Source organism: Neoarius graeffei, chromosome 14 (assembly GCF_027579695.1).
Source record: "Neoarius graeffei isolate fNeoGra1 chromosome 14, fNeoGra1.pri, whole genome shotgun sequence".
NCBI lineage: Eukaryota > Metazoa > Chordata > Actinopteri > Siluriformes > Ariidae > Neoarius > Neoarius graeffei.
Genome location: NC_083582.1, coordinates 31,066,531 through 31,093,387, shown reverse-complemented (window position 1 = coordinate 31,093,387; position 26,857 = coordinate 31,066,531). Strand labels below are relative to the sequence as shown.

Below are 26,857 nucleotides of genomic sequence, written 5' to 3'. Positions count from 1 at the left end.
CGGTGGATGGCACGGTGAATTGTGTTCACAGATAATGTTCTCTGGAAATATTCCTGAGCCCATTTTGTGATTTCCAATCCAGAAGCATGCCTGTATGTGATGCAGTGCCGTCTAAGGGCCCGAAGATCATGGGCACCCAGTATGGTTTTCCGGCCTTGACCCTTACGCACAGAGATTCTTCCAGATTCTCTGAATCTTTTGATGATATTATGCACTGTAGATGATGATATGTTCAAACTCTTTGCAATTTTACACTGTCGAACTCCTTTCTGATATTGCTCCACTATTTGTCGGCGCAGAATTAGGGGGATTGGTGATCCTCTTCCCATCTTTACTTCTGAGAGCCGCTGCCACTCCAAGATGCTCTTTTTATACCCAGTCATGCTAATGACCTATTGCCAATTGACCTAATGAGTTGCAATTTGGTCCTCCAGCTGTTCCTTTTTTGTACCTTTAACTTTTCCAGCCTCTTATTGCCCCTGTCCCAACTTTTTTGAGATGTGTTGCTGTCATGAAATTTCAAAATGTCTCACTTTTGACATTTGATATGTTGTCTATGTTCTATTGTGAATACAATATCAGTTTTTGAGATTTGTAAATTATTGCATTCTGTTTTTATTTACAATTTGTACTTTGTCCCAACTTTTTTGGAGTCGGGGTTGTAGAAGATGTTAAGTAGGAAGGAGCTCATTTTGTGCTTCTGTAAAGAAAAGAAGCTTTTGATCGATACTGTAAGTCTCCAGGGTGGTGCAGTGGTTGGCACAAGACAAGAAGGTTCTGGGTTTGAACCTGCCAGCTGACTGGGGTGGGGAGGGGAGTTTCTGTGTGGGGTTTTACATGTTCTCCTTGTGCCTGCGTGGGTTTCCTCCCACAGTCCAAACACATGAGGATTAGGTCTACTCGAAATTTGCCCATAGGTGTGAATTGTGAGTGTGAACAGCTCTGTCTCACCGTGTTAACCCTACGAGAGATTATTGACCTGTCCAGGCTGTACCACGCCTCTCACCCAGTGTCAGCTGGGATTGGCTCCAGTTCACACACAATCCGTGGTATAGAAAATGAATGAATGAAAGCTTCCAGACACCTAACATTTACTGTTAAAAAAACAACTACTATCCAATTCAGTGACTGCAAAACATAGCCTGATTGTGTTGCATTTGAATATTCATCTATATATCTATAAAGCTGGTGGTGCACTGGTTAGCACTGTCGCCTCACAGCAAGAAGGTTCTGGGTTCGAGCTCAGTGGCTGACGGGGGTTTCTGTGTTCTCCTCTTGCCTGTGTGGGTTTCCTCAGAGTGCTCTGGTTTCCTCCCACAGTCCAAAAACATGCAGATTAGTTCAACTGGCTACGCCCCATAGGTATGAATGTGTACCTGCCACCAGATGAGAGTTAAGGTCCCTCTGGTGTGCTATAATCACCCATGGAATCTAGCTGACGGCTTCCTGGATCGCCGACCCTCAGCGGACAAACTATGAAGCTAATGTCGGTAAGAAAGAATGTAAGGTTATATCTTCTAGTTTCGCATCATACAAATAATAATAATAATACACTAATTTCAGAACACATAGATGGACACAAGCAGGTTCATAACTTATTCACAAATAAATTAGTCTGTACTTTTTATTTTCATGAAATACATTCACTCATGAACTGCACAAGCTCCGCCTTCAGATTGTAAGCCATGCCCCTTACCCAAGTGTGACCCCAAACTGTATTGAGAAATAGTGATTTAGCTTCAAGATGAAGCCCCATCTGCATTTTTTTTCCACAAAATATTATTGCAAACGTTCATGTAAACAGAAATATAACTTTATTGAGCATAATTTGTGAATTTCCACAAATACACACATTTTATAGAAGATACTGAGATGTAGAGCTTGTGATTGCTCATGAAGCTTCAGTCCTTTGTTGTACTGTATCTCATAAAACATTCAGCGTCATCGTCCTTTCCGTCTTACTCCAGCGCTTGAATGTTGTCCCACACTCTGACCACGTCTGGGTAATCGTTGAGAGCCTCGAGCAGGGTGGCGCTGGTGTCCAGCTGGTCCTGTGGTAGAGCAGCAGGAGTGTTGGAGATGTACTCCATCCCTGCTGACAGAGTGTGAACCCCGAGAGCTTCCAGCGCTGTCCGCACTGCTTTAATCGAGTTCATGTCACAGATGAACTGAGGAAGAAATGGAAAAAGATTGAGACTTTTTTTTAATTTTACAATGTCTTTTTAAGACTAATTCACAACAAATGCACATTTCCATGGATTAAAGCAAAAAAAAATTATTTGACTGAAAATTTACGGGGGGTGGGGGGGGTTATGGGTGGATTTCGATGAAATTCTACGGGGGGGGGTTATGGGTGGATTTCAATGAAATTCTGAGAATGATTAACTTAGAACTGATAACTTTATTATCAATTAATTAATGGATTAATATATTCAATTTATTGCACTTTCTTTCCATTGCTTCCGTATATTATTTTTTGTGGCAAACCACACAAATGCAAGCGCCTGGAATGTTTAGTTTTTTGCACCATGAACTAAATGGCTTTCCGTTTTCACCTATTTCATACAGCCAAGCCCACCTCCACTTGTTTTTTACACCTTTATCGATGGCAGACACATCAGTGCCTTCTTTCATGTAAAGCGCATCTATGCTGCCGAAACCAAAAGCAGAATGACATGCTCCTCTGTGCTCGACGTCAATATAGAAAAAAGTTTGGATCTTCTCTTACATTAAAATTAAAATTTGACCTTTTTGTGTTGAATACGACTTCAAAAACAATTCAAGATTTTATTAAGAGAAATATTGTGGCCAACACGAATGTTAAGTTACCTAAAAGATCGTGTGAAGTTGGCTGCTATCTACTTTGCGTTCGTTCTCATTTTCCTCCATCATTTCATAGGCCAGAAACAGATGTTTTGATGTAATTTAACTTAGTAGGCTATGATTATTATTTAACCGTAGTCTTCTAGACATTTTGACTGTTTGGGGCATTGAACGCTGGTGTATGATTTTCAGGGAATAAAGTTTAGCGCATGTCGGAACATCATTGCGCTCACAGCCTCCAACTCCTCAAACGTCCTTTAAATTGTGATATAACGTAGGCTATAAGGCACGGATCTAACATACCTTACACACTGGCCTAACGAAAATAATAATCGTTGGGGCGTCTGCTGATTTGTTAGCTATAAATTTAGGTCTAATTAGGTCTATTTTTTTTAACATGCTCTATTTCTATATGTCCAGGTTTGAACTAAGTCATTTTGGTAAGATTTAATTTAATACAAAACAGAAATGGTCAGACACAAGCACGCCAAGCACATGGGAATGTATTTTGACAATTTTGACAGTGCATGTTTTTTTAATGCCGCACTGTAGACAGCGAATGTTTAAACATGATCAAACATAGGAAATGAACGACACAAAGCATGGCTCAAAAACAAAAAAGTTAAATAAACCCTGCTGATAGTTGATGGTGTTGCAACACATCAGTGTTATAACCCAATCTCTACCCAACCACCCGTCATTTTAATTCTCCTCGGATCAGCACCGACCTCACATTTGGCCTTGGGAGAGTTCAGTTGACGGAAATCCGTCACACGACGGAAAACTTTAATCCATGCATTTCACGGAGCAGATGCACTTTCAATTCATCGTTTTATTGATTAAAATCAATCGTCTTATTGCACTGTTAGCCAAGGACGCGTTATCCTAATGGGCTTCATGGGCAGCTGCCCAGGGCCTCGGCCACTAGGGGGCCTCGGAGGTAGCGAGATCGGAAAATATGAAACGATATTTTCAGAAGTTTTGATCATATTGATAACATTTTTGATGCATTTTGCCACCCGTAAGGAAGCCCACCTTGTCCCGTCGCATAAATCACCCGTCATTGTCAATATGATCACTGTCCACCATGTCTTCACACGCTACGCCAGCTTGAGTTCGATGATTTAATTAATGACTTCGCGTTCCAGAAAAGTAGGAAAGTGCCCTTGTAAGTTGACCCATGGCTGTCAAACTGAATGCGCAAAGCTGTGTGCCACTGCTGTTTGGGACATTACGTGTGTGAAAGGATGAAATGTTTCACATAGCCGAACATTTTGAGATTTATTTCTGAGAAGCAAGATATTTTTCTTTGTTATCGCTTTTTGTTTTCACAAGTTAAAAGTCGCCTGGATTCCAAAATGAAAACGAACGGTTATATACCAAATGAATGCTCTTGTTCTGAATACTAAAGAAACTGTTGTAGGCCTCGGTTATGTTCTTGACATGTTGTTCATTGACTCACTCATTCAAAGGCTTCTTGAGGCTAAACTTTAGTTCACCAGACTTGTTAACCGTGATGTCTGATGGATTTTTTCACCACGCAGTTGCCTATTTCACCATTGCTTTTTCTCGATTAAATAGGTGTTGATGGATATAAAGTTTTATCGTTCAATAGTATTTCTAATTGTGCCGCTGGCATTATTTAAGTTTCTGTCTAGTTAGACAGGCACATCTGAGGGGGTGAATTTGCTGAGCGCAGTTGACAACAGGCGGGGGGTGGGGCCTCAGCAAGGGTTAAAGGAACAGTCCACCATACTTCCATAATGAAATATGCTCTTATCTGAATTGAGACGAGCTGCTCCGTACCTCTCTGAGCTTTGCGCGACCTCCCAGTCAGTCAGACGCAGTCAGACGCGCTGTCACTCCTGTTAGCAATGTAGCTAGGCTCAGCATGGCCAACGGTATTTTTTGGGGCTGTAGTTAGATGCGACCAAACTCTTCCGCGTTTTTCCTGTTTACATAGGTTTATATGACCAGTGACATGAAACAAGTTCAGTTACACAAATTGAAACGTAGCGATTTTCTATGCTATGGAAAGTCCGCACTATAATGACAGGCGTACTAACACCTTCTGCGCGCTTCGACAGCGCATTGATATCTGAGCTCCGTATCAATGCGCTGCCGAAGCGCGCAGAAGCTGTTAGTACGCCTGTCATTATAGTGCGGACTTTCCATAGCATAGAAAATCGCTACGTTTCAATTTGTGTAACTGAACTTGTTTCATGTCACTGGTCATATAAACCTATGTAAACAGGAAAAACGCGGAAGAGTTTGGTCACATCTAACTACAGCCCCAAAAAATACCGTTGGCCATGCTGAGCCTAGCTACATTGCTAACAGGAGTGACAGCGCGTCTGACTGCGTCTGACTGACTGGGAGGTCGCGCAAAGCTCGGAGAGGTACGGAGCAGCTCGTCTCAATTCAGATAAGAGCATATTTCATTATGGAAGTACGGTGGACTGTTCCTTTAACGCGGCCCTGCTGTTAGCACTTAGGTTACGTAAAAGCTGTTGATTAGATTATGAAGCGTTCACATGCATTTGTCATTTTGTCAAGTCTGAATCAGAATGAAACTGATTCTTTGGATTCGCCGAACACGGCATAGAATTAAAAGGAAAACAAGAGTGCTCTGACAGCATAATATCCCTCGCTGGCAACTGTGCCATAACTCTGGTAAAATGTGACTGAATTGAACGAAATTTCAATATGCGTATTACCGATATATAACAAAGAATCCTGTCAAGTTTCGTGAAATTCCTTCAAAAATTGTGAGAGGAGTTGATTTCAGTAGATCCCTTTCCTGGGAGGGACGCACGAAAAGCACCATGACATAATCCCCCTTCGGGCCTTTCGGCCAGTGGGGGATAAAAACTGTGCTCTGAGGGTTGTGTAGGGCTGAAAACATCCTCATAAATCTGTATGGTTCATTTATTTAAAATGCAACGACCAACAAAAGTTAAGCAAACTTAAAAAAAATAATAATAATAATAAAAATCAGCCCGAGCATGGAGATCATGGAGCTGGTATAAATAGACAGGATATAAATAACTAGTTTCAAAACTAGTTAGGATTCACTTCCTGTAGTCAGGCTGATTCAGAGCTGAATCATTTTCTCACTAGAGTTCAGCTTCAAGTTCACAGAAACACACTGAGGAGAACAACACACCAGGGTCCATTCAAACAGACTAAACACGATGTGAAAGTTGCCAGTTTTAACCCCATAATTTCCCCTTATTACTTGTCATCTGTGAGGGGTAAAGAAATGGTGTGAAGAAATATTTAACAGAAAATTTTTACATATGTATATGCATGGCGGCACGGTGGTGTAGTGGTTAGCACTGTCGCCTCACAGCAAGAAGGTCCGGGTTCGAGCCCCGGGGCCGGCGAGGGCCTTTCTGTGCAGAGTTTGCATGTTCTCCCCGTGTCCGCGTGGGTTTCCTCCGGGTGCTCCGGTTTCCCCCACAGTCCAAAGACATGCAGGTTAGGTTAACTGGTGACTCTAAATTGACCGTAGGTGTGAATGTGAGTGTGAATGGTTGTCTGTGTCTATGTGTCAGCCCTGTGATGACCTGGCGACTTGTCCAGGGTGTACCCCGCCTTTCGCCCGTAGTCAGCTGGGATAGGCTCCAGCTTGCCTGCGACCCTGTAGAACAGGATAAAGCAGCTACAGATAATGAGATGAGGTGAGAAATATATGCATGCCAAAAAAGGGATGGAAGATGACAAAAAAACAAACTGCATCTACAGTAGGTGAATTTTAATCCTGAAGAATTTGCAAACTATTATAATAAATTAATACATTTATCAACAATGGTGTAAATATTACATTATAGTTTCTCTCACTGGATAAAAATCATCATATTTGCCACAAGACTGTGTGTGTGGGGGGCACTTGGTTATAACTGTTCCTTTATAAATCAAGTAGAAAATATTGAACCTCAATAAACATGTCTTTGGAGAAGTAAACAAATCGATGCACCATTTGCGATTTCGTATTTGTAATGAAAGCCATAAAACATAAGGCGGCGATGTACGAATAAACTGCAGAATAAATTCGACTCTGTTTTTACACCACAGCACTGTTGAATTATGGATTCCGATTGGGCAGAATGTATTGATTCATTTTCTATAACAGCAGTTCGGAGAGTAGCGTAGCTTCAGAGTCGCAGGATTATAAGAACAGCCTCGTTCTAATATGGTAGTGTTTCTATAGCAACAGCTCACTTGGCTAGCGGATTCTCTGCAAAACAGATTAAAATTGTGTCATTGATATGGTGAAGATTTCTGCACAATTTCACTTTTTGCACAATTTTATATTATAGACGCATTTTTTTTTAAAATGACCTTTTATGGACATTAACCTATCCACAATACTTGTTATTGACAAAGAGGAAACATTTTTAGGAATGTATTATCAATCTCATCTCATCTCATCTCATCTCATTATCTCTAGCCGCTTTATCCTTCTACAGGGTTGCAGGCAAGCTGGAGCCTATCCCAGCTGACTACGGGCGAAAGGCGGGGTACACCCTGGACAAGTCGCCAGGTCATCACAGGGCTGACACATAGACACAGACAACTATTCACACTCACACCTACGGTCAATTTAGAGTCACCAGTTAACCTAACCTGCATGTCTTTGGACTGTGGGGGAAACCGGAGTACCCGGAGGAAACCCACGCGGACACGGGGAGAACATGCAAACTCCACACAGAAAGGCCCTCGCCGGCCACGGGGCTCGAACCCAGGACCTTCTTGCTGTGAGGCGACAGCGCTAACCACTACACCACCGTGCCGCCCTGTATTATCAATCAAAAACTGAAATTCAGATAAGTCTTCAGATAGTTGTCTAACATACTCCAATTATGCTCAGGTGCATCCTGTTTGATTAGCTTGAAATCTCTCTAGAATTTGATGAAACCAATTGGAAATGGTCTGGAAAGATGCACCAGTGTGTAGAAGATCCTACAACTCACAGTGAATGTTAACCCAAATACCAAGCAGCCATGAAGTCTGAGGAACTCTCTGTAAACCTCAGCAACCAAATTGTGTCAAGAAATGGATCTTGGATCAAGGACATCAAACCATTTCTAAAGTTTTGGACGTTCCCAGGAGCACCGTGAGCTCCATCATTATGAAGTTTGGTACGAACTATCAGTAGCTTTCCTAAAGCTGGCCATCCGACCAGTCTCAGTAACCAGGCTAGAAGGGCACTGGTCCGGGAGGTGACCAAGAACCCAATGGCCACTCAAAAAGAGGTTCAGATGTCCTCCATTGAGATAGGAAAACCTGCTGGAAGAAGAACCATCTCCATCAATCGAGCCTTTATGGTAAAAGTATGTCTAGATGGATGGCACTTAAAGGACTCTGAAAGCATGAGGAAAAAGGTTCTTTGATCTGATGAGACAAAAATTGTTGGTTTTGAGGAAACCATGGCCTAAAGGTTAGAGATGCAGCTTTGGGACCAAAAGGTTGCTAGTTCGATTCCCTGGACCAGCAGAAATGGCTGAAGTGCCCCCAGCTGCTCTGGGCATGTTGTAAGTCACTCTGGATAAGACAAGAGCGTCTGCTAAATGCCTGTAATGTTTTTGAGCTGAACATCCGGTAAAAATCAGGTATTATTCATCAACTGGTTAATATCAACCCTATGATGAAGCATGCTGGTGGCAGCACCATGTTATAGGGTGCTTCTCCATGGCAGGGACAGGGAGACTGATTAGAACTGAAGGAAGGAAGGATAAATGCAGCCAAAACCAGAAAGGTCCTTGAAGGAAACCTGCTCCAGAGTGCACATGACCTCAGACTGGGGTGAAGGTTCACCTTTCAGCATGGCATTACAGCCAGGAAAAATGCTGGAGTGCCTTCAGGACAAGTCTTTGAGTGTCCCAGCCAAAGTCCAGACTTGAAGGAGAAACTGGATAGAGAATTAGCCAAGAAGACTCTGAAGAACTGTAACTGCTGCCAAATATCTTCTATAAAGTACTGAATAAAGACTCTGAATACAATATTTTTACAGCTCTTTTTTAACAAGAGTGCTGTGAGAGCACAGTATCCCCCGCTGGCAACTATATCATAACTCTGGTAAAATGCGACCGAATTGAACAGAATTGCAATATGTGCATTACCGACATATAACAAAGAATCCTGTCAAGTTTCGGGAAAGTCCTCCAAAAATTGTGAGAGGGGTTGATTTCAGAAGGTGAGTACCCTTCCCGGGACGGATGGACAGACAGACGGACATTGCCACGACATAATCTCTCTTTGGGCCTTTCGGCCAGTGGGGGATAAAAATTGTGAAGGAAGTTGATTTCAGAAAGCGAGCACACCTTGATGAAATTCCCAAAGTACAAGTTTGTTAATAATCAAGGGCATAACTCGGGTAAAATCTGCCCAAATTAAATGAAATTTCAATCTGCGTATAACTGTCATATAACAAAGCCTTCTACCAAGTTTCGGGAAAGTCCTCCAAAAATTGTGAGAGGGGTTGATTTCAGAAGGTGAGTACCCTTCCCGGGACGGATGGACAGACAGACGGACATTGCCACGACATAATCTCTCTTTGGGCCTTTCGGCCAGCGGGGGATAAAAATTGTGAAGGAAGTTGATTTCAGAAAGCGAGCACACCTTGATGAAATTCCCAAAGTACAAGTTTGTTAATAATCAAGGGCATAACTCGGGTAAAATCTGCCCAAATTAAATGAAATTTCAATCTGCGTATAACTGTCATATAACAAAGCCTTCTACCAAGTTTGGTGAAATTCCTCCACAAATTGTGAGAGGAGTTGATTTCAGAAGAACGTACACCCTCGTGAAATTGCCAAAGTACAAGTTATTTAATCAAGAGTCAAAACTCTGGGAAAATTTTCATAAATAAATTTAAATTGCAGTACGCGTATTACCGTCACATACCAAGGCGTTTTGCCAAACTTCGAGAAATTTGTCCAAAAATTGTAAGAACAGTTGATGATGTCAGAAAGCAAGCAGACCTTCATGAAATTGTGAAAGTACAAGGTTGTTAATCAAGCGCCACAACTCTGGTAAAATACGACCGAATTGAACAAAATAACAATGTGCGTACTACCGACATATAACAAGGCCTTCTACCAGGTTTGGTGAAATTCCTCCAAAATTTGTGAGAGGAGTTGATTTCAGAAGGAAAAAAACATGCATATGAAATTGTCAAAGTATAATTTTGTTAATCAAGGGCTGTAACTCTGGTAAAATGTGACCCAATTTAACGAAATTACAATATGTGTATTACTGACATATAACAAAGAAGCCTGTCAAGTTTCGTGAAATTCCTCGAAAAAAATTGTAAGAGGAGTTGATTTCAGAAGGAGAGCACCCTTCCTGGGACGGATGGACGGACATCGCCACGACATAATCCCCCTTCGGGCCTTTCGGCCAGCGGGGGATAAAAAAATGAATTTTCATTATTGTTATTATGTAGATTATTTTTTAATGACCAAAACTGTATCTCTGTGTTTATTGGGATTGGTATTCAGCTTGGCGTGTAACCTGTAAAATCGGCTTCTCCTCATCATCCTCGGCTTCGTGCACATCTTCAGCCCCCGACTCTATTGCCAGCTCCAGAGCTTTTTCAGTCGAAACTTGGTCTTGGGCCACCACGATGACACCTTTTCTGTCAAAACAATGCCGGGCTCCTTCACACATCGTCCCCCTGTGGGCAAGCAGAGATTTGAATCCACTAAAAACGCAGTACATTTATCCAGCGTGTGTTTGATTTACGAGAGCCTCCACACACTGACCCATTTTTCATTAAGAGGTGTTTGATGGCTTGGTGTGAGCGTGTGCTGTTGTCGGTCAGAACCTCGATGAGCAGCATGGAACCTCCGGGCCCTCGCGCCTCGTACAGGTACTGAGTTGCAGCTTTTGACTTTTCCTGCAGGACAGAAAGAGAAAAATAATAAGACAGACATTTAAACTACCTTTGTTACGTTTATAGTCCTTTTCAGTACAGTCTTTATTACACCTTATACCACGACACTGTGAATTCTGGATTCTGATTGGTCCGAAGGTGTTGCTTCATTTTCTATACCAGCAGCGTAGTTCAATTTAATACGTTGTCATTTCTATAGCACAGGTTTTTGTAAGGAGACGTTTATTCAACATTGACGAAAGGAATCTCCACTGTCAGTGCTTTTTAACAGTCAGATGTAAAGCTGTAACTTTTTTTTTAACATTATCAGGCTGCAATTTTTGTTGCCTTATTATTGACTATGAGAGAGAGAGAGAGAGAGAGAGAGAGAGAGATGTTGTGAGGAAATGACTGTTTATAGCTATAACTCCATTCCAACAATATTACTGTATTATCCTAAGTACAAAGTTTGACTTTTCATTCTTTGATAAATAAATGTGTAAGCTGTGCTGTGGGATATGAGGAATAAAACTTCAAGACACGCTGCTTTCGGAAAATAATCAACTTCAGGGTAATAACTCCATCACACCACCCTGTTGTTGATTATTTGCCTAAAACACAACACGGTCGTGTTTTATACCTTACATAATATTCCAAGCTGAACCATATCTCAGTACTTACCTCAGAACTTTTTAATTTAATTGCATTATTTTTTCCCTTACCGCTCCTTTAATAGCAGCCTCGATGGTGGTTTTGGGTAGATTTTTATTTCTGCACTGCTCTATAAGCTGAGCCAAAGTGACATTATACTCCGGGTTTGGTCCTCCTTCTAAACACACACACACAAACAAACTTTAATTTATTTATATCACAATCCATTTCCATTTTTATTTTACACAGGATATAGTGTCATTTTTTGTGATTTTTTTTTTTACGAGGTCCCAACAGACTTCCTTTTAGGCTACATCCACACGACAACGGCAACGAGATTTTTTTAAAAAATATCGCATCCATATGGGCAACGGATCAGTAAAATATCAGGTCCATATGGCAACGCAACGCTTGCTGAAAACGATGCAATACACATGCCACACCTCTACGTGCGCTGTAAGACGGTCCCATCGGAGACACCAGAACAATAGAAGTAGACGCATGCGCATAAACCCCTTCTTCTGTAGCATCAGCCACATAAAGTTTTGATTATTAATCAGTAGCGTAAAACGAAAGACGCGGAAAGAGGAATGAATGGAAGCCGGTACGCCAACATTCTGAGATCCTCCAGAATTCTTTAATGGTCCGGAATAAATAGAATGCTACACGTTGATGGATTACTTTGTTCTTCTACGCCCTTTTTGAGGAATGTATTGTCGGACTTAAACCAACATCTGAAGAGGTGAGATCGCTCCTTTTTTTTTTTTCTATTTTTGCTGGCGGGATTGTTTTTGTTTTTGGAAAGCGCACGGGCAGTGCGCGGTTTGGTACTGCTTCCGCAGTATTTGGACTAAAGACTCTGCCCTAAGGGCTATTCTCTCTCTCTCTCTCTCACTTTGCACCCTTACACAATAAATATTCACAGTGAAAATATTTTGTAAGCACGTTTCATGAACCAAGTTATAGGATTTGTTGACAACTCGCGTCGAGTTCGTTACACTTCTACCCGGTGTGAAGCACTCACAGTCATGTGGTTGTGACGTCATCATAAACAAATCCGTTCTACTCATCCAGACGACTTCGCAACGGCTCTGTTGCCAGATTTTTTCACTCTGGAACCCGTTCTCAAAAGATTTCGTTTTGGGGCACCCAAAACGCCGGTGCCGTGTGGACGCCAGGCCGAAACGATAAACAATTTTATCAGATTCACCTGAATCCGTTGCCGTGTGGACAGGGCCTAAGTCTGTTTAATCTCAGACACACATCACTGACAGAATTAGCATGACATTTAAATTGCAAAAGATTTACATTTTTTACGTTAACATCCCCAGACTTGGAAATGTACCATTATCCGTTCTCATGCTTCGAAACTCAACTGCACTTTGCATTAAGCAGTAAAGCTCTGTACACCTCGAATTGAAAGTATTTGGTAATAATAGCTCCATTTTATTTGAATGGAACTTAATACTATGTCATCATTTTAAAAATTCTTTGAACTAATTTACTCATTTTTATAATATAAACTAACAGCGCTGAGATTATGGAACATCTTACACTTTCTGGACATTTTAAATTCACTTTAAAAAAAAAAAAAAAGTATTTATTATCCCATACACTTGAATCGTTTTAATCAGTAGGAGGCAGCGCTCGAAACTAACGGTGTCCCGACGTCCCGGGGACCATAAAAAATGTCATCAGGACACAAAATTATCATATCTGGGACAATCCCAGGACAATGGAAAAAAATAGATCTAGAAAAAAAGTTCTACATTAATATTATTTACAAAGCCGTAACACATACGTAGACATTCACCTAATTTGTCAATTTTAATTTTAAAACGTTAACAGCGAAAAATACATAGTAGCTACACTTTCGATGCACCTGCATCCGTAGGCTACAGAGCAGCGCATTCTGTTCTAGAATCTTCGGCCGGTGTCCGCATTATATGGACTTGGAATGGAATTGCTACCGCACACGCTGCGCCGACTCTTGCCAGAACAAAAATGCTGAAGTGGTTGAAGCGGACCGACCGCGGGGAAGAAACTGAAAGCCCAGACATAACGTCTCCGGGACCTTCAGGATCCAAAGTGTCATCGCCTGGTCTGCAGGCAACGCTAGCAACTGAATGAACTTAATGAACACTGTTAGACACGTTATAAAATACAACAGGAATGATGTGGATGATATTGACGGAAGATACCGTTCAACAGAATAAGTGAGTTTTCTTGGTGTCTTTCTCGTTCAGAAAGTTTAGTCAGTCAGCAGCACAGCTAGGCTCGGACCTGCCACTATGCTGATGTTGCTAACATTTGCACCCATGTTTTGGCAGCGAAAATTCATAAAATGGATAACGGAAAGTTCATAAAAATGGATAACGGTAATGGCTAACGGAAAGTTCATAAAAATGGATAACGGTAATGGTGAAAATTATAAGTTGGCCTTATAAGTGCCAACAGATATTCAAGGTATAAGTAGATGAAATGAACATGAAAGGGGTCTTATTTTCAGCTAAAGTGTACTGCAGATGTAGGGAGTTGAAACATTTTCTGAATGAGCTAGTTGGCCCCTTTAAATAAACGGGTATCTATTCATACAGTGAGATCGCCAAAGTTTAATAAACTGAAAATGCAATAACTGTAATTTTGAAGTAGATGATGTATAGGACATGTGTCGCTTGTGTCTTGTGACTTATTGTAAAAATGATATAAAGGGTTCAAAATCGCAAAGTTACAAATATAATAGTAACTTCATATGATAATATTAACCACTGGTTATTTCAGAGAGGAAAAAAATGGGGACACTATTGCTTCCATTCGGGACAATACAACACAGAATTCGGGACCACTGGGGGACACAAAGAAAAAAAGTTAATTTCGAGCCCTGGTAGGAGGCCTAGCATGTCTTCAATTTCTTTTTTGGTAAATTATTGATTGATTTAATTGTATTTCATGGTACAAGCTGATGAATCTGATCTTACTGTACAGCACTCTGGCCAATTCTTACGGTCTTTAAAATGTGCTATAAAAATCAGGTGACTTCCCATATACGTTTCATTTCATTTTGTATCCTTGACTTGCAAGTGACACCAAAGCAAAATAGAAACCCGGATGTTGGCCATGTTGGTGGAGATACAAATGCGGGGTCAAGCGACATTGCATACAAAACAGTCACACGTGCGCAACTCTCTTTGTTTTTCCACTGCTTTAAGCGTTCTTTTAGCTCTGCCATACCTTTGTGCTGTACATGGTTGTGGTCACAACAGTACTCGTGACCATGGCACGTTCGGATTTTTTAGAATTCCGTCTGTGATTCAGGAAGAGGGCGAGGAAACTCTGAGGCTGAGTACGGAGAAGAGACGAGCACGGCTGAACAACATCGGCAGGGCTGATCTAACGGAGACTAAAACCAAAACAGCTCGTGTTTGCAGTAATCGTTTTATCTCCGGTGAGATTCAAAAGCTCTCAATAACATCATGGAAGAATTTTATTTCATGTTGACAGAATTTTGCTATAAAATGAGCGTTCTCTTGTTGTGGTTCACTCGGTCGTTGTTATAATTTTAACACGTGTATTACCATTTCAATTCTAGGAGCGCCAGCAAAATTATATGATGTCTGTGAAGATTCTCAGTCATCCAGGTCATAGTAACTGTGGGTGGTAAAAGAGAGCAACTGGACTTGCTTGAAGATTCTTGAAGACGTTTCATCTCTCATCCAAAAGGCTTCTTCAGTTCTGTCTGACTAGAGAGTATCAGGTATTTATCCTCTCATGGATGAAAAGCAATCCTAAGGTGTCGTCGAGTCATCCTGTTGGTGTGGGTCACTTGGGGCTGGGTGTGAACGGCCTAGAGAGTCGTTGGGGTCATCAATGGTTGTTGGTTCTCTCTGTTCTCCTGTGAGTCACTGAAAACAGCTGGGTTTTGGTGTGCATTTAGGCTACATCCACACGACAACGGCAACGAGATTTTTTTTTTTTTAAATATCGCGTCCACATGGGCAACGGATCAGTAAAATATCAGGTTCATATGGCAACGCAATGCTTGCTGAAAACGATGCAATACACATGCCACACCACTACGTGCGCTGTAAGACGGTCCCATCGGAGACACCAGAACAATAGAAGTAGACGCATGCGCATAACTGCGCATGCGCACAGTGACCATCCCTGTCACTGTCACACGCACACACTTTCTCACTCCCTATCCTATGGCTATAGTCCCTTTAAATCACGTGCTCGTTTTTTGAATGGAGACGCGGAAAGAGGAATGAACGGGGGTAGATGGAAGCTGGTACGCCAACATTCTGATATCCTCCAGAATTCTTTAATGATCCGGAATAAATTGAATGCTACACGTTGATGGATTACTTTGTTCTTCTACGCCCTTTTTGAGGAATGTACTGTTGGACTTAAACCAACATCTGAAGAGGTGAGATCGCTCCTTTTTTCCCCCTATTTTTGCTGGCAGGATTGACTCTGCCCTAAGGGCTATTCTCTCACTCTCTCGCTCTCTCTCACTTTGCACCATTACACAATAAATATTCACAGTGAAAATATTTTGTAAGCGCGTTTCATGAACCAAGTTATAGGATTTGTTGACAACTTGCATCGAGTTCGTTACACTTCTACCCGGCATGAAGCACTCACAGTCATGTGGTTGTGACGTAATCGTAAACAAATCCATTCTACTCATCCAGACGACTTCGCAACGGGGCCGTTGCCAGATTTTTCCACTCTGGAACCCGTTCTCAAAAGATTTCGTTTTGGGGCACCCAAAACGCCGGTGCCGTGTGGACGCCAGGCCGAAATGATAAAAAATTTTATCAGATTCACCTGAATCCGTTGCCGTGTGGACAGGGCCTCAGTTGTCTGGGAAGTGTGCCAAGGACTGCATTGTAGGTGGCTGATAAATGATGTCTTAGACCCCCACCTCTGTTCAGTGATGGCCGTTCCAGGTTGACAAAAATGGCTTCTTTAATTCCTCGCTCATACCAACGATCCTCTCTGGCTAAAATGCGTACTTTGCAATCCTGAAATGAGTGTCCTTTGTTGTTAAGATGAAGATAGACAGCAGAGTCCTGGCCTGAGGAACTGGCTCTCCTGTGTTGAGCCATGCGCCTGTGAAGTGATTGTTTTGTTTCCCCAATATACGAGTTTGTGCATACCTCACTGCACTGAATTGCATACACTACGTTGTCCTGTTTGCGTCTGGCTATTCTGTCCTTAGGGCGGACCAGTTTCTGCTTCAGGGTCTGAAATGTACCGGAACGTTGTGTTTGTAGAAGAGCCTCCTTATTATACAATAGAAACCATCCAGACTGGGCACCCACTCAGAGAATGGGCTATCCTTCGTCCAAGTTCAGACTTGATTCTTCAGCAACCAAACCAGATAGAACACGATATCTGGGCACTTGATGGTCAGTAGAAGCATCTTATCTTCAGAAAAGTCTGACTTTTTAAAATAATACAGGTTAAAACCACAGATATCACAGATAACCACAGAAGGGGGGTGCTCTCCCCCCTTCTCTTCCTGCTATACAGATGATTGCAGGAGTAATTACGTGAATAGACATTTTTTGAAGTTTGCTGATGACACAGTCATAGTTAGCCTTTTAAACAATGATGAGAAGCGACATGGTTCTGTTGTTGATGATTTTATTGCTTGGTGTAAAGAGTTTTACTTATCTATTAATGTAGCCAAGACCAAAGATATGATGATTGATTTTCGCAGGTCTCAGAAATCTTTTACACACACTGTTATTCAAAACGAAAATGTTGATGTCACAGAATACAGATAGTTGGGAACCATTATTGACAACAAATTGTCATTTGAGAGTAACGCTGATGCTATGTGTAAAAAGGCCCAACAGTGGCTTTTCTTTTTAAGGAAGATGAAGTCTTTTAATCAGTCCCCCCAGGATTTCGCGGGCCTATTTTGTGATTGTTGCGGGCTAAAATGTCTGATGTTGCGGGGGGGGGGGGGGGGGGGGGGGTGTTTCCAAAAAATTGCGATGAAAGTTGCGGTGTTTTTTTAGGTTTTTGTTGTGATTACATTGCGGGAGGAAGTGAAAGTTGCGAGAAATTGTTGCGATTTTCTCTTTTTGTGATTAAAATTGAGTGATATGTTAAATATTAAGTTACTACTGAAAAACTATTGATTAAAAAAACAGACACTGAGAAATGGTCCTATAAACAACTTTACCAATATAAAAGATTACCAGGACTACAAAAATGCAGAAAAATAGGCTTTACTTATCCAAATGCACCTGTTGGTTCAAAAGTTAAAGTGCAGAGAACCTCACAGCACAACATGAAGTTCAGGGCTCGAAATTAACTTTTTTTCTTTGTGTCCCCCAGTGGTCCCGAATTCTGTGTTGTATTGTCCCGAACGGAAGCAATAGTGTCCCCATTTTTTTCCTCTCTGAAATAACCAGTGGTTAATATTATCATATGAAGTCTCATCTCATCTCATTATCTCTAGCCGCTTTATCCTTCTACAGGGTCGCAGGCAAGCTGGAGCCTATCCCAGCTGACTACGGGCGAAAGGCAGGGTACACCCTGGACAAGTCGCCAGGTCATCACAGGGCTGACACATAGACACAGACAACCATTCACACTCACATTCACACCTACGGTCAATTTAGAGTCACCAGTTAACCTAACCTGCATGTCTTTGGACTGTGGGGGAAACCGGAGCACCCGGAGGAAACCCACACGGACATGGGGAGAACATGCAAACTCCACACAGAAAGGCCCTCGCCGGCCCCGGGGCTCGAACCCAGGACCTTCTTGCTGTGAGGCGACAGCGCTAACCACTACACCACTGTGCCGCCCATCATATGAAGTTACTATTATATTTGTAACTATGCAATTTTGAACCCTTTATATCATTTTTACAATAAGTCACAAGACACAAGCGACACATGTCCTATACATCATCTACTTCAAAATTACAGTTATTGCATTTTCAGTTTATTAAACTTTGGCGATCTCACTGTATGAATAGATACCCGTTTATTTAAAGGGGCCAACTAGCTCATTCAGAAAATGTTTCAACTCCCTACATCTGCAGTACACTTTAGCTGAAAATAAGACCCCTTTCATGTTCATTTCATCTACTTATACCTTGAATATCTGTTGGTACTTATAAGGCCAACTTATCATTTTCACCATTACCGTTATCCATTTTTATGAACTTTCCGTTATCCATTTTTATGAACTTTCCGTTATCCATTTTTATGAACTTTCCGTTATCCATTTTTATGAACTTTCCGTTATCCATTTTATGAACTTTCCGTTATCCATTTTTATGAACTTTCCGTTATCCATTTTTATGAACTTTCCGTTATCCATTTTATGAACTTTCCGTTATCCATTTTATGAACTTTCCGTTATCCATTTTTATGAACTTTCCGTTATCCATTTTATGAACTTTCCGTTATCCATTTTATGAACTTTCGCTGCCGGGTGCAAATGTTAGCAACATCAGCATAGTGGCAGGTCCGAGCCTAGTTGTGCTGCTGACTGACTAAACTTTCTGAACTAGAAAGACACCAAGAAAACTCACTTATTCTGTTGAACGGTATCTTCCGTCAATATCATCCACATCATTCCTGTTGTATTTTATAACGTGTCTAACAGTGTTCATTAAGTTCATTCAGTTGCTAGCGTTGCCTGCAGACCAGGCGATGACACTTTGGATCCTGAAGGTCCCGGAGACGTTATGTCTGGGCTTTCAGTTTCTTCCCCGCGGTCGGTCCGCTTCAACCACTTCAGCATTTTTGTTCTGGCAAGAGTCGGCGCAGCGTGTGCGGTAGCAATTCCATTCCAAGTCCATATAATGCGGACTCCGGCCGAAGATTCTAGAACAGAATGCGCTGCTCTGTAGCCTACGGATGCAGGTGCATCGAAAGTGTAGCTACTATGTATTTTTCGCTGTTAACGTTTTAAAATTAAAATTGACAAATTAGGTGAATGTCTACGTATGTGTTACGGCTTTGTAAATAATATTAATGTAGAACTTTTTTTCTAGATCTGTTTTTTTTCCATTGTCCCGGGATTGTCCCAGATATGATAATTTTGTGTCCCGATGACATTTTTTATGGTCCCCGGGACGTCGGGACACCATTAGTTTCGAGCGCTGATGAAGTTCCCTTAAAATATAATATAAATGCCTCAGCTTTCATGTAAGAAAAAAAAAAACTTAATACTAGTACTGTGTGCAGGCAGTCTCTCCTGAAGACTAAATTAAACAATAATTATAAACTAATAAAATAAATGGCTCAGGCTTCATAGAAGAAAAAAAAAACAATTTGAACAGAATCTCACAGTATGATGCTGAAGCTGCCTAAACAATGGAAAATAAAATCCCATTTTGGCAAAAATGTTGGCATCCATTAATTTCTTGTATTAAGTAAAAAAAAAATAAAGTGCACACAGTGCTTCACTGTAAACATAACACACTTTCAGTAACAGAATTTAAGCCGACATAAACACTGACTCACACATGCTGCTTCTATTGAACGTATACACGGAAGTAAGGCGGAAGGTAGTTTGTTGACGTCGCCTCAAGACGACGCCAACGATTGGTCAAATTTGCGGGAAAGTTGCGGTGATTGAATTCGTGGGGATTGGTTGAATTTGCGTTGAAGTTGCAAATCGCAACATCGCGAAATCCTGGAGGGTCTGTTTAATGTGTGTAGGACCTTGATGACTTTATTTTATCAAAGTTTTATTGAATCTGTTTTGTCCTTTTGTATTGTTGTGTGGTATGGTGGTTTGCCACTGACCAGTAAGGGCAGGTTATCAAAGCTAGTTAATGTGGCAGCAAAGGTGGTTGGGGTTCATTTTACCCAGCTGCAAGATATGTATGTAAAACGGGTCACGAGTAAGGCACAACAAATTCTAAAATACCCCGACCACCCACTTTTTGGGGAATTTAGTCTGCTCCCCTCAGGCCGCCGTTTTAGAATTCCTGCTGTAAGGACAAGGCGTGCCAAAGATTCTTTTATTTTAGTGGCTATTAGGACCCTTAATTTGGCACGGTGGTGTAGTGGTTAGCTCGGTCGCCTCACAGCAAGAAGGTTCCGGGTTCAAGCCCAGCGGTCGGCGAGGGCCTTTCTGTGTGGAGTTTGCATGTTCTCCCCGTGTCTGCGTGGGTTTCCTCCGGGTGCTCCGGTTTCCCCCACAGTCCAAAGACATGCAGTTAGGTTGACGTGGGGCGGCCTTGGGCTGAGGTGCCCTTGAGCAAGGTACCTAACCCCTGACTGCTCCCCGGGCGCTGTAGTATGGCTGCCCACTGCTCTGGGTGTGCGTGTGTGTTCACTGCTTCAGATGGGTTAAATGCAGAGGATGAATTTCACTGTGCTTGAAGTGTGCATGTGACGAATAAAGGTTTCTTATCTTATTATTTTTTCTGTAATTACTGTTATTGTCATGGTTTAGTGGCAATAACTAATAGTGACAGTCATGGGTTGGGTGGGGGTGTGTGCTGGTGAGTATATCCATTTGAGTAATGTGTTTGTGTGTAAATATATTTAGGAATGTGTCTGTGTGGTCCATGTCCATGTCTTCTTACACAGAGTGCAGAATTATTAGGCAAGTTGTATTTTTGAGGATTAGTTTTATTATTGAACAACAACTATGTTCTCAATCAAACAAAAAGACTCATAAATATCAAAGCTGAATATGTATGGAAGTTAGAGTGGGGTGTTTTTAGTTTTGGCCATTTTAGGAGAATATGCATGTGTTCAGGTAACTTTCACTGTGCAGAATTATTAGGCAACTTAATAAAAACCAAATATGTCGCCATTTCACTTATTTATTTTCACCAGGTACACTGATATGACAACTCCAGATTTGCAAATAAACATATCTGACATTCAAACACAAAACAAAAACAAATCAGTGACCAATATAGCCACCCTTCTTCATGAGGACGCTCAAAAGCCTTCCATCCATAGATTCTGTCAATTTCTTTATCTGTTCACGACCAACATTGTGTGCAGCAGCAACCACGGCCTCCCAGACGCTGTTCAGAGAGGTGTACTGTTTTCCCTCTTTGTAGACCTCACGTTTTATAATGGACCACAGGTTCTCTATGGGGTTTAGGTCAGGTGAACAAGGGGGCCATGTCATTATTTTTTTCACCTTTCAGACCTTTACTGGCTAGCCACGCAGTGGAGTATTTGGACGCATGAGATGGAGCGTTATCCTGCATGAAAATCATGTTCTTCTTGAAAGATGCTGACTTTTTCCTATACCACTGCTTGAAGGTTTCTTCCAGGAACTGGCAGTAGGTCTGGGAGTTGAGTTTGAGTCCATCCTCAACTCGAAAAGGTCCAACAAGCTCGTCTTTGATGATACCAGCCCATAGCAGTACTCCACCTCCACCTTGCTGGCGTCCGAGTCGGAGTGGAGCTCTGTGCCCATTACTGATCCAGCCACAGGCCCATCCATCTGGCCCATCAAGAGTCACTCTCATCTCATCAGACCACAGCACCTTAGAAAAATCAGTCTTAAGATATTTCTTGGCCCAGTCTTGACGTTTTATCTTGTGTGCCTTACTCAGTGGTGGTCGTTTTTCAGCCTTCCTTACCTTGGCCATGTCCCTCAGTATTGCACACCTTGTACTCTTTGACACTCCAGGAATGTTACAACTCTGGAATATGGCAGAACTGGATGCTAATGGCTGCTTGTTAGCTTCACGCTTGATTTTCCGCAGATCATGTGCAGTTATTTTGCGCCTTTTTTTTCCCCACACGCTTCTTTCGACCCTGTTGACTATTTGCAATGAAACGCTTGATTGTTCGGTGATCACGTTTCAACATCTTCGCAATTTCAAGAGTGCTGCATCCGTCTGCAAGACATCTCACAATTTTATACTTTTCAAAGTCTGTCAGATCTCTCTTCTGACCCATTTTGCCAGAGGAAAAGAGGTTGCCTAATAATTATGCACACCTGATATAGGGTGTTGATGTCATTAGACCACACCCCCTCTCATTACACAGATGCACAGCACCTGATATACTTAATTGGTAATAGGCTTTCAAGCCTAAACAGCTTGGAGTGGGACAACATGCATTAAAAGGATGTTGTGGTCAAAATACTCACTTGCCTAATAATTCTGCACTCAGTGTATGTTCTCTGAATACCTGCTGCACACCAAATTTCCTTTTTTAAAGTTAAAGTCCTTCCCACGCCATGTGGCGCATCGGGCGGCACCGACCTCTGTTTCCGCAGCCCTCGGCCTCTCGCCTATTACATAGCTAGGGTTACAGTGGGGGGCAGGTCCTCTGGTAACCATGAGAGTTTAACTCCCCACTCGCATCTGTATTGCAGCATGCCTTGCCATATGGTAGTAGGTACCATTTTTATGATGGTCTTTGGTATGACCCGACCGTGAGTAGAACTCACAATCTCCCGCTCGAGAGGTGGACACACTACCACTAAGCCACTAGCCGGTAATTTCCTTTTTTAAAAGGATAAATTTGAAACTTGAATCTATCTTCTCTTTGTATCAAATCTTTGCTCGAGCGTTGAAATTGTGGTAATAGTGAGAACAGGGTTCTTGCAGGATTCAGCAAGTTAAATTTTAGACCTTTTTTAGACTTTTTAAGACCATTATGAAAAATTTTTTAGACCAACACGAAGCATTACAACCTGCCCTACCCCCGCCCTTCCCAAAAAAAGACAATCGAGTTCAATTCTCAAAACAAAGTCATTTGTATTGGTAAACTGACTATCAGGGATACAAACTGATTGTGTGCTTATTTATGTCATATGGCAACATTAGTACAACATTAGTACATTATGTCACATAGCAACAAAAGTACAAGACAATAGAGTGATGCATACAATCTATACAATATCCAAGTTCCTCGGATTGACCAACCTGGAGGATTACAGCCCCCCCCCCCCCCCCCAAAAAAAAAAACTACCAAAAAATCAGTTAAAATCTCAAAAACAATGTAATTTTGTATTGCGTCTGTAAATGTCAAACTGACAATCAAGTAGAAGACAATTTCTAGTGATACATACAACCTATACAACCATATATCTGAGCTCCTCTCCTTTAGCACTGATCTCAGCTTCAAGTGCTTTCATTTCCTGCAGACTTTGGAGCGAGCCGCATACCTATCACCTGCTGCGGCTTCTAACCAGTTTCGAAATTCTTCACGTTCAAGCCAAGCTTCATTAAACTGACACTTTCCCATTTTACTCACTATTATTCGACGCGCTAGTATCCACACTCTTCATCGCACTGCCAACACAACCGCTAACCTTCTCTGACTGCCACAGACTGCATAAACTCGGCGGGAACTTAGAAGGTAGGACTACGGTAGGCGTAGTGGACAAACTGGACCGTTGCATACTTGCCGCGATCATCGGTGATTGAAGTTTTTTAGCAGGCAGACAACAACGCAACCGGCACATTTTTTATTAATGTTTTGCAGGCATTTCTAGGAACGGACTGAGCGGATGTAAGAATTTTAGACTTGGATAAATTAAATTTTAGACCTAGGATGAAAATGTGTGTTTTTTAGACATTTTAAGGCCTAAAATTTAACTTTATGAATTTTAGACTTTTTTAGACCCCGCGGGAACCCTGGAGAAAATTTGGCATTGTTTCGAGACACGCTTTCAGCAGCTGCCATCCTAGTCGCTTTGTATGCTCATGACGTAACACATTTTGATCACGTGGTTGCAAGTCATTTATTTGTGTACCTTTACCCTCAGGATGCTTCTTTTTTTTTTAAAACTTGTATTTCCACTTCATATTTTATCCCGTTACATTACTTTATCACTGAATTCTGAATACTTGATTGTGTAGCACTTTGTTACCCAGGGCCGTAACTACCATTGAGGACACCGAGGTCATGTCCTCGGCATTTTTTTCCCCACGGTATTTTTTTTTTCACTCAGAAATGTGAAATTAATATATGATGAAAATCGTTCTGACTTTGATCGGTGGAAAATTCTAAATTCAGCTTGCATCCCCCTGTTCTCATTTGTTTGTCTAAAAATAAAGTCCACATAATCATTTTTAAATGAAGCTGAAATATCCGACATTGGAAACATTTCATATTAGTCAGCTAAGCACCACGGGATATACAAGAGTTGAGAATTGTTCTCATCATGGTCCGACTCCGCAGCCAGTCAGTTTGTCAATTAGTCGTGGAATCTGAAAATTGACATAAGATGAAGAAGTCTACTACACTAAAACAAACCAAACTCAGCTTTGGAAAGTCAACAAGTGAGAGAAAAAGAAAGAGGGAAGAAGGGGAGTTAATTTTGCCAGTCACTGACAGTTATGTGCCGGAATGCTTATGATCATTAACAGTGCAATTTTAATTAGCATTTCAAGCAACAACAGTCGAAGCCACTTATAGATAGGATTTTCGTTTTCCAGGCGGCACAAACTCTTTTATTCTCTCTCATCTCGATTTGATTTGGTGCGTTTCAGATCAGAAAAGGCTGGACAGTCGTGACCTGTTGTTTATGAAGTTATTGTACTGATGAGACTTGAGCTATTTTGCTAACTTACCAGACTATAGGCTAACGTGAACACAAGATGTTTTGATCATTGGTTGTATTTTCGAACGGAAATGAAAACGGGTAGCAAACTTATGTTCACATTTTATTTACAACATGATGTACCACCTCTGACTGCTTTCTGTCAATCATGAACAGCCCAGCTGCGTTCACAGCTCCTCCTCCGATCACCAATAATAGTAATAGTAGTAATAATGATGATAATAATAATAATAATAATAATAATAATAATAATAATGCTTTAAAATCAAATAGAGGACACTGGAGAGGGTGAGGATCAGCGAGTTGAAGAGAGAGAGACAGGAGAGGAAGAGAAGGGAAGAACTGAGCCAGGAGAGGAAGAGAAGGGAAGAGCAGAGCCAGTAGAGGAAGAAAAGGGAAGAACTGAGTCATGAGAGGAAGAGATAACAGAATCAGGAGATAAAGATAGGGAAATAACAGGTGAAGATCAAGAAACTCCAAGTACAAGTTTGTCCATCCATGATCCGGCAAGCTATGAAAACAAAAGTTCCTACACAGATGAGGAGAAAAAGAACATTCTTCAGGGTAGATGGAGTAGGGACCAGTATAAATACCCCCAGCGTCAATTTGGGAAAAGGCTTCTGAGATATAGTGCTGAGTGGGAAAAAAAAAACACCCCTGGCTACGGTACTCTCCATCTGAGGATGCTGCATATTGTTGTGATCGTGCAGTTTTCTCATCTCATCTCATTATCTCTAGCCACTTTATCCTTCTACAGGGTCGCAGGCAAGCTGGAGCCTATCCCAGCTGACTACGGGCGAAAGGCGGGATACACCCTGGACAAGTCGCCAGGTCATCACAGGGCTGACACATAGACACAGACAACCATTCACACTCACATTCACACCTACGGTCAATTTAGAGTCACCAGTTAACCTAACCTGCATGTCTTTGGACTGTGGGGGAAACCGGAGCACCCGGAGGAAACCCACGCGGACACGGGGAGAACATGCAAACTCCGCACAGAAAGGCCCTCGCCGGCCACGGGGCTCGAACCCAGGACCTTCTTGCTGTGAGGCGACAGCGCTAACCGCTACACCACCGTGCCGCCATCGTGCAGTTTTGAAATTGTTAAAATAAACATGTTCACCTACATGTTCATCTCCTTGTTGGGCTTGTGATTTTGACTCGTTTCCAAAATGTATGAAAAGTCACCATATTAGGACGTTTTTTTTTTTGGCAAATAAGATGTATCGCAATGTTTGACCTCGGTATTTGAAAAATCCTGGTTACGGCCCTGTTGTTACCATGTGTATGAAAAGTTATCTTAGATTATTATTATAATAATAATCAGTGTCACGTGACCCGTTATTTTTGCCGCACCTCTCACTGCCACCCTGATCAACATCGCGTATTTGGCGATCATCCTCGCGCGAGCTGCATCTTTCGGGATCTTGATGTCTTTCACTTTGGACCATTTGTTGTGGCCCGCGCGCAAAACCGGACTCACGTGCATCGTCCTGACGCAGACCGGGAGCGCGCTGAGCTGCGGAACCTTCGACAGTTTCGGCGCGCAGCAGCCGGACAGGAAAAGACGCAACACCGCTCCGGCTGCCATTGTCCCTGAGTTCAGAAATGAGAAACAAAGCACAGAAACTGATTAATAAAATGTAATTATTTATATACAGGCAGTCGCACGAAGACGTTGTAGAGTAATATGTAAATAAGTGAAGTTTTTTTTTTTTTGGACTAAACTGTATAACAGCTGAGCAACTTGGGACAGGCTAAGTTAGCTTATACCATCTGTACGCCGAAAACAAATCATATAATGATAACTATCGATTTAAACACTGTATCTGTTTTAATATCTGAAATGAAAAAATAAGATTTTTTTTTTGCTATACTTACGAAATTATCACGCTACATTTCCCAGCGAGAATATTAATCCTCACGGATATTACGAAGGACCGTCCCACCCGAGCCCTCTCGAGA

The 26,857-nt window shown here is 41.8% G+C and overlaps 2 protein-coding genes across 2 annotated transcripts in view; one reads left to right on the top strand and one right to left on the bottom strand.

Annotated features, from left to right (window-relative positions):
* Window positions 1–1,797: 1,797 nt before the first annotated feature.
* LOC132898117 (translational activator of cytochrome c oxidase 1) lies at window positions 1,798–26,857 on the bottom strand. The gene is made up of 6 exons (XM_060939513.1): window positions 26,774–26,857; window positions 26,249–26,488; window positions 11,425–11,531; window positions 10,593–10,726; window positions 10,342–10,504; window positions 1,798–2,168 (listed from the first exon to the last, which is right to left on the bottom strand). Exons 2-6 carry the CDS (start codon window positions 26,481–26,483, stop codon window positions 1,959–1,961), a joined length of 849 nt encoding a protein of 282 aa, XP_060795496.1. The 5' UTR covers window positions 26,484–26,488; window positions 26,774–26,857; the 3' UTR covers window positions 1,798–1,958.
* pth3r (parathyroid hormone 3 receptor) overlaps window positions 14,603–26,857 on the top strand; it is a 102,959-nt gene continuing 90,704 nt past the window's right edge. The window contains exons 1-2 of the mRNA XM_060939512.1: window positions 14,603–14,798; window positions 14,943–15,107. The gene's annotated coding sequence lies outside the window, so the exon portion shown is untranslated. The remainder of the gene's footprint in view (window positions 14,799–14,942; window positions 15,108–26,857) is intronic.